The sequence below is a fragment of the Artemia sp. Qi Xiang Cuo genome, chromosome 18 (genome assembly GCF_049724085.1).
Source record: "Artemia sp. Qi Xiang Cuo chromosome 18, ASM4972408v1, whole genome shotgun sequence".
Taxonomy (NCBI): domain Eukaryota; kingdom Metazoa; phylum Arthropoda; class Branchiopoda; order Anostraca; family Artemiidae; genus Artemia; species Artemia sp. Qi Xiang Cuo.
Genome location: NC_142811.1, coordinates 17,083,233 through 17,091,746, shown reverse-complemented (window position 1 = coordinate 17,091,746; position 8,514 = coordinate 17,083,233). Strand labels below are relative to the sequence as shown.

General features: G+C 38.1%; 1 protein-coding gene across 1 annotated transcript; it reads left to right on the top strand.

Annotated features, from left to right (window-relative positions):
* Positions 1 to 7,183: 7,183 nt before the first annotated feature.
* LOC148941259 (uncharacterized) lies at positions 7,184 to 8,514 on the top strand. Its single transcript, XM_089104134.1, has 2 exons — positions 7,184 to 7,469; positions 7,546 to 8,514. Exons 1-2 carry the CDS (start codon positions 7,212 to 7,214, stop codon positions 8,512 to 8,514), a joined length of 1,227 nt encoding a protein of 408 aa, XP_088960260.1. The 5' UTR covers positions 7,184 to 7,211.

Sequence of the window (8,514 nt, the reverse complement as noted above, 5' to 3'; positions counted from 1 at the left end):
TACAATAATACGATATACTATTCCCCCCAAAGGCTTCTTAGTCTGCTAAGTGAAGGTAAGATATACAGGGTAGGCTGTATCCAGGGGGAGGGGTTACAGGGTTTTAACCTCATTCCCCCTCGAAACTTTTGCACAACTCGTAAAAACCTAACAAAATACATATAAACCAATTTTTTATGCGTTTTTTAATGTTTTTTGTACCCCCTCATTCGAAAAATATATTGGATGCGACCTTGCATACAGTTCAAATGCTCAGAGAAATGTCAGAGAAGGAGAGGGGAGAGAAAGGGAAGGAGAGAGGAAAAGAAAGTGGGAATGATTTCAACTATTTATAAGAATTTATTCTTATTACTAAACCGCGTCCAATAGAACCCAAAGAATTAATAATATTAATAATTCAGAAGATCTTGTAAATATTAATAAAAAGAAAAGTATGAAAACCAAATAATTGGTGAAATGAGGTACATGGTATGGTAACTGGGAATGAAGAACTCGATGAAACTCTAATCAGTAAATGGTGCTTAAGTTCTGTGCGATAACCTCTGCTGTATGGTTACTCCACATGGCAACATTAAGTCGAATAGTACTATCTTTTCGGTATTCCTCGCGGGTTGCTCCCTATTGTAAGTTGTAAATCTCATCAACTCAGCCCTACCAGACAAGAGATATCTCCAGCTTCTCTGATGGAGGACAGTGTTTATATATTAATAAAGAACTGAGATAGTCGCGACGCCAAAGCTCGGCAATGTTTAAAGGAGGCTAGTAATATTCCTACCAGATTTGTTTTATACATTATTATTACTCCATTTTGGATTCGCTTGAGAAGAGCAGTATGGGATTTTGGGAAATTAGTAAAGGAGGAGATGTACGTTGAATAACTGGTCTAACGCTAAATGTGAAAAGAAGAATAATATGTTGATCGGGGTGAAGGCTATTGCATTGGATGATAGCTTCCTGGAGCATGAAGATCTCACTTCACTAAGGTGTTCAGTCCATAAGAGTGACCAGAATTCGCTCTAAGAAGAAGAAGAGTACTCCCTTGAAGGTAGAGTCAGAGCTGCTGCTTCGACATCGACATCTCTTTTGTTCTGATTGCATTGAAATTTACATTTGAATTATCGTCAGTAAGCAGTCTTTCCCCGTAATCCTGAAGCTTCAACCCTTGAAGGGTTGAATGTAAGCTTGATGTTTACCTTCAAGTTTCAGAACTTGTAAGCTTGAAGCTTAGGAATTGCAATTAAAGTCTTTGTATTATCAGCATAATGGTAAGGTTTTCGTAAGATAGTCTTCTAAGTCATTGATAAACACCAGAGAGAGACTGCCTAGACAGGTTCCTTGAGGCACTGCAGCTTGTATCGTGGGTCAATTTGAAAACATTCTAGGACGACTTCATCCTTGGACAACCATGTCCATAGCTCTGAAGCTTTGCAAATGAAAAAGCGTATCAAACTCGTTCACAAACTTCAAAGTTCATAAAGATGAGATATAGAGGTATATATGCATATATATATATATGTATATATATATATGTATATATATATTCGTTAAACCTAAAAACAACATCAGTATTAACTGCCACCCCGAGAAGTAAAAAAGTTGTCCAAGGGGGCTGCAAAACTCTACTAAAAACAATACAAGACTAAATAGATTATAAAACAACTAAAACAAATCATACATCCTAATCGACACCACAACCCTTTCAACAAAACAAGTTCAATTTCACTATTAAAATCATACCCCAAGAGGCCATAATAAGTTGTTAAATTATTTATTTACACACACCTCCAGACAAACGGAAAACTAAAATTCATACAAGGATGTCTTAATTTATATCTTAAGCAGCCAAGAAGATAGAAAATGAACGTCTTACCTCTGAGAAAGAAGCTCAACGGAATCCTATGGTATGAGGCAATCTTTTCTTCTAAAATTGTATCGGGTGCAACTAGAAACCAGTTTGACTCGAGATTCTGATATAATAACTTACCAGTGACACTCGTATGCTTCTCCTATGATGTATAGCAGGCTGATTTGTCATTAATAATAATATAATAATAATAATTTATTATAAGCCAAATTCCAGGTCATAAAGCACAGTATTCTTAAATACACTCCACAAAAAAAAATTACATAAATATCAAGTTTCACTCATCGATGTCAACGCTTCATATACGTATTTACATAACTGCCTGATTGTCCTTTTTACAGTCGTTTGCAGGATCCCCGGGAACTCCAAGTTATGGTTCGTTTACACATTGCGGAAATTCATGCGGATTTAGCAATCCGTACGGAAATTCCGTTTTGTTTTCTTGCTAGAAAAAATCTCTTGCTGACCGCAACGTTTGGTAAAAACATAATGGAATCATGCAAGTGTTTTAAAGTGAGTAGAATGCTAAATAGAAACCATCAAAAACTACGCGATGTAGTATCTTCCATTTAAGGCTACACGCCTATTAGACCATTCTTCGCACATAGGCTATTAGAAAACTAAGAAAAACGGTGTCATTTGGCTCTCTACTGTTCAACAGCTTTCAGAATAGGGTAAGAACATAGGTCATGCTGTTGTAATAATTTGAAATCTTTGCCTTAAAACGCAGCGTTATTTTAGCCATAGTTCGAACAGACACGGACGGATTTCCGCATGGATTTCCTCAATGTGTAAACGAACCATTACCACCCTCAAAATACTTTCCCCTTAAAACAGAATTTCTTTGTACGATCCTACATGAATTGGTCTGCGTCAGCTTCGGAAACCGTGACAACATATGCAACTTTCTAATGATTAAGCCTTTGTAAAAGATCCAGATTTAAAGCTAATTCTAAAAGAGGATATTTGGAGAACAGGCCTTTCCTGGGACCATAAACCTTGGTAATATCCAATTTTACGATGTTTATATTTGTGCGAGGCAGAAAGATGAGAGGGCTGGCTCCGTCATCATCAACTTTTGAAACAAAGATGTATGCACAAAGGCTGTAGCAAGAGTATAGGATATTGATGACCAGAAGAGGGTTCGCCGACAACTCTCCAACCCGCTTTAAAGTTCCACTTATTAGTTTCTTCTTAAATCCCGCAAGGCTTGAATTGACTCGTTCTGAGTCCTAGTAAAAATTTTCATGTTTTGGCCAGCTCGTCTTATACAGGGTTCGAACAGGTCAGAAGAAAATATTTAAAGGGAACCAGATATTCATGAGAGGGGGCGAGGAGTAAAGTTTTGAACATATTGGGTGTGGAGGAGGAATGTGTACAGCTGTGTTGGTTTCGTGCAGCCTAGCGTTGCAATGAGTCGATTGTAATAGTAGGTTCAACCAAATCATAGTCCGAGAAGGTACTTTAATTAGCTTAGATGGTACAAACGGCTCAATCTCATCTGCAATATATTTTCATGAAAAAGACCCTGCTATTTCGTGTTTTTCTTTTCTAAATCTTTTCCTGGGCTATTTCTTATAGATTAATTAAAAAAAACTTTTCCACAAAATAAATTTTGCAAAGAAAAGTAATGAACTCCATTAAACAAAAAATGAGCAAAAATCAAATATTCTACCAGGCGTAAAACTACCACAAATCAGCATCAATAAATAAATGAAACCAAAAACGAACAGAAATTACAATAAATAACCGAGTAAAACTCAAAACGAGCAGAAATTAACACAAGTGGGGCTAAAAACCCATATGCCTTCCAAAGGCCAGAAAAAAATTTGCACTTTACTGAAAAATATGTAAATGTTTTTACTTTTATAACTTTAATAAATCAAATAATATTAATATTCTTATTAATAAATATCAGTATATGTACATTAAACTGACAATGCAAATTCATGTGTATTTTTTTCAGTAAAGTGCAAATTTTGTTCTGGCTCACTTTCGACTATTAAAAAGGGCATATTCAATTACCAATTAAACGAGCCCTTTTTGAAATTTCTACAACAACTTTCTATATAAACCTTATATACCCCCAGGGCATAACTTACAACCCTTACACTGAGGGCTCTGAGGGGGTTATCATCCTAAAAGAGCTAATTTCCAGAACTTTCAACTACATTGAAAAAAATGGATATCTCAAAATTTTGATTGGATGTGTTTGGGAAAAAGCTGGCCGTGAGAGGGGCGTTAGTCGCTCTCCAATCACTTTCAACTATTAAAAAAAGCACTAGCTTTTTCAATTGATTGAGCCCTTTTGAAATTTATACAACAAAAATTTCAATAAAAACCTTATATGCCCCTAGGGCATAACTTACAACCCTTTCACTGAGGGCTGTGGTGGGGAGGGGTTGTCATCCTTAAAGACCTAATTTCCAAAATGTTCAACTACTTTGAATAAAATGGCTATCTAAAAATTTTGATTGGATGTGTTTGGGGAGAAGGGGGTTAGTTGCCCTCAAATCACTTTCGACTATTAAAAAGAGCACTAGCTCTTTGAATTTCTAATCGAATGAGCCCCCTTTCAAGTTTCTACGACAAAGCTTTCAATAAAAACCTTATATGCCCCCAGGGCATAACTTATAACCCTTACCCTGAAGGCTGTGAGGGGAGTGTCCTGCTTAAAGGTATAATTTCCTGAATTTTGAACTGCATGGGACAAAATGGTTATCTCAAAATTTTTATTGGATGTGTTTGGGGAAATGGTGGGCGTGGAAGGGATGTTAGTTGCCTTCCAATTACTTTCGACTATTAAAAAGGGCACTAGCCATTTCAATTTCCAATTGAATGAGCCTTTTTGAAGTTTCTACGACAACGCGTTCTATAAAAACCTTATATGCCCCCAGGGCATAACTTACAACCCATGTCCGGATGGCTGTGGGGGGGGGGGTTGTCATCCTCAAAGACCTAATTTCCAGAACTTAAAACTACGTTGAATAAAATGGCAATCTCAAAATATTGATTGGATGTGTTTGGGAAAAAGGTGGGTGTGAGAGGGTGGTTAGTTGCCCTCCAATCCCTTTCGACTACTAAAAGGGGCACTAGTCCTTTGAATTTCCAAACGAATGCGCCTTTTTTAAAGTTTCTACGACAACGCCTTCTATAAAAACCTTATATGCCCCCAGGGCATAACTTACAACCCGTGCCCTGAGGGCTGTGGGGGGATTTTACTCCGTAAAAACATATTTTCTATCTGAAAAGCAACTACACTGAATAAAAGGGCTGTCTCAAAATTTTTATTGGATATGTTTGGGTAATTAGTCGGCATGTAAGGGAAGTTAGTCGCCTTCCAATCACTTTCGACTATTAAAAAGGTTACAAGCCACTCCAATTTCCAATTGAATGAGGCCTTTTTGAAGTTTCTACGACAACTTCTTCGATACGAAGTGCCCTGCTCTAGAGGAAAAAAAAAAAAATAATACATTGTGCCAACATCGTTCTTATATACCCCCAGGGAATAAATTAAAACCCTTGCCCTGAGGGTTACGGGAGAGTGTCCTCCTCAAAAACATATTTTCTATCTGGAAATCAACTACGCTGAACAAAATGAATGCCTCAAAATTTTGATTGGATGTGTTTGGGGGAATGATGGGCGTGGCGGGGGGGGGGGGGGGGCTATGTGCCCTCCAATCACTTTCGACTATTAAAAAGGGCACTAGCCACTCCAATTTTCAATTGAATGAACCCTTTTCGAAGTTTCTACGACAACTCCTTCGATACGAAGTGCTCTGGTCTAAGACCACGAAAAAAAATAATTGATACATTGTGCCCACATCGTTCTTTACTTAGGCAGCGTTATTGCGCTGGGTATGATGTAAGCAATTTATATATCCTTGAGCCACGATTACCGAAGTCGCTAGCGAATGGATAGCTTTTAACATCAAATGAAGCTGTATTAGATGTAGATCAAATAACGCAAAGGCAGTCCATTAGGACCACAATACGTTTCAAATTCCATGATTTGATCCAGACTATAAGCGAAATTTACTTCATACAAAGCAATTCACTCAGCCTTAATAGTCTGACTTTTCAACTACTCGCCAGTTAGGGCGATCTTGGCACTTAATTTCGGAAACTTCACCCTCATTAAGTCTATTAATTCTTCAAGATGGTCAGTGATCTTTTTTCTTGAGGGGCTGTAAACCGTATCAATAACAAGTGATTTGCTATGAAGGTTTTTTTTTTTCACTCAGTGGGAGTCTTTGCCACTGAGGCTGGGAGCTTGAATTGGCGAGAAGATTCTATTCTAAGTACTCACATCAGCTCCAGGATTAATTTAAAAGCTGATCATTATCAGGTTTGAGCAGAGTAAGACCATAAATATCATTATCACTGTCTATGACTCCGAGATTAAGGTTAGTCTCAAGTAGACACATGGGAGAGAGGTGAAACTCATTTATCTTATACTCAGGGACTCCAATTGAATAGGGTGGGTCGGGGTAATTGTCACCACCCCTAGATCATGTAAAATGCCATTTTTGCATCTTCTTTTGAAACAATCCATGCCCCCCCCCCCAATTTTTTTGTGAGTTAGCACCCCTGCATGTGGTGAAAGTGATTTAACTTAGATATCTGCAGACTGACATTGCAATGGGGTATCATAAACTTCACCAATAGGATGACATTTTGACATGCAGCTGCTCGTCCACAGAAAGAAATCTGATTTAAGGCTGTTTTCTTTTGGCTTGAAAACTAGATAATCGCCAGCTGAATGGGTAGGCAGCAGACAAAAAAAAAAAAAAAAAAAAAAAAAAAAAAAAAAAAAACGCCGTTACCCTGCTTAATAGCATATGGAGCAGTCAGAGACCTGATATCTGTCCTCAGGATGGGGAACAGGGTTCCCAACTGGAAATATTTTATGTCAAAAGACACATTCCTATGTGCTGGGATAGAATAACAAAAGGGCAAACAATTGACACATTTTAGGAATTTGGGACATAAAAGAGCAAAAAAAGTGCCACATTTTGTAAATTTATGACATAAAATGAAATATTTCAAACAGGATATATATTTTGGTAAAAGAAATGTCACGCTTCAACAAAATTGTAATTTTTCTAATTTTTTTTTTTGAGTATTCGAGTTTTGTCAGAGATTTTGCAAGCAAAGAATTTTCTCCAAAGTAAAGACTGGTTCTCACGGCCCAGATTTTTTTTCTGGGCAGATTTTTTTTCTGTCCAGAAAAAAAATCTGGGAATTCCGCATGTTCACACCGGAATTCAGTTCTCACTGTCCAGATAATTTTTCTGGACAGATTTTTTTTTCTGGCCATCGGAAAAATCGGCGTAAGATTCAAAAAATGGATCATGAGGCTACAACTGTTTTGCTCTTGTGCTTACTTCGAAGGAGAAAGAAGAGAAAAGGCCTACAAGCCTCAGAGACTATGAGAAAAAGAAAATTTTGGGTCAGAGACTTTTTAAAAATGAGAAGTGAAAATGGTGCTTCAAACCTACTAATCAATAACCTGCGTTTGAAAGATGCAGATTGGTTTCATGACTATTTCAGAATGTCACCTAAGCAATTTGATAACCTGCTTGGTCTGGTTACACCATATATTGCAAGACAAAATACAAACTTCAGAGCAGCTATATGACCTAATGAAAGGCTTGAAGTGACATTAAGACATCTTGCAGCTGGTGGTACACAGAGAAACCAAAGCTTCATATATTTCCTGGGAAGGTAGATTGCCAACCAAATTATATGGAATACTGAATGCAATCTGCCAAGTGCTGTCCCCATTATTTCTACGATTTTCCAGTGAGCAATCTGAGTGGAAGGAAATTTCCCATGAGTTTGCAGTAAAATGGAACTTCCCACACTGTGTTGGAGCTATTGATGGGAAGCAAATTAGAATCCAGGCTCCACCGAATTCGGGGTCACAATATTTCAACTACAAGCAGTTCCACAGCATAGTGTTGATGGCTATGTGCGATGCTAACTATCGATTTGTCTATGTTGACATAGGCAGTTATGGCCGGCAAAGTGATGGTTCTGTGTTTGGCAATTCAACTCTTGGTAAGAAAGTGATTGCCGGTACTTTAGATCTTCCAGGCAGTGATACGACTGATACAGGAAATGCCACCTACTTACCATATGTGATTGTTGGAGACGCAGCTTTCCCCTTGAAAACAAACTTACTTAGACCCTATCCTGGTGATCACCTTCCAGTACCAGAGGAAATTTTCAATTACAGGCTTTCTCGTGCACGAAGGATAATAGAAAATGCATTTGGAATTCTTGGTGCCAAGTGGAGGATATTCAGAGAAGCAATTAATGCAAAGCCTGAGAATATTGACAAGGTCATACGCACTTGTGTTTGCCTACATAATTACTTGCGTACCGAAGATCTTACAACTCCACGGAGACACTCGAGGTATGTTAGTGCTAACTTCGTTGACACAGAAACTGACGGTGTTATAACATTGGGGCAGTGGAGACAAGAGCAAATAAATGGGCTGTTACCAATTGTCTCAACAGCAGCACGAAACCCAGCTGAAGCTGCCAAACATGCCCGTGACAAATTTCGAGACTACTTCATGACGCCAGAAGGAAGTGTTCCTTGGCAGCTGAGTAGAGTGAGTCAAGGCCGCATTCCTGAGTAG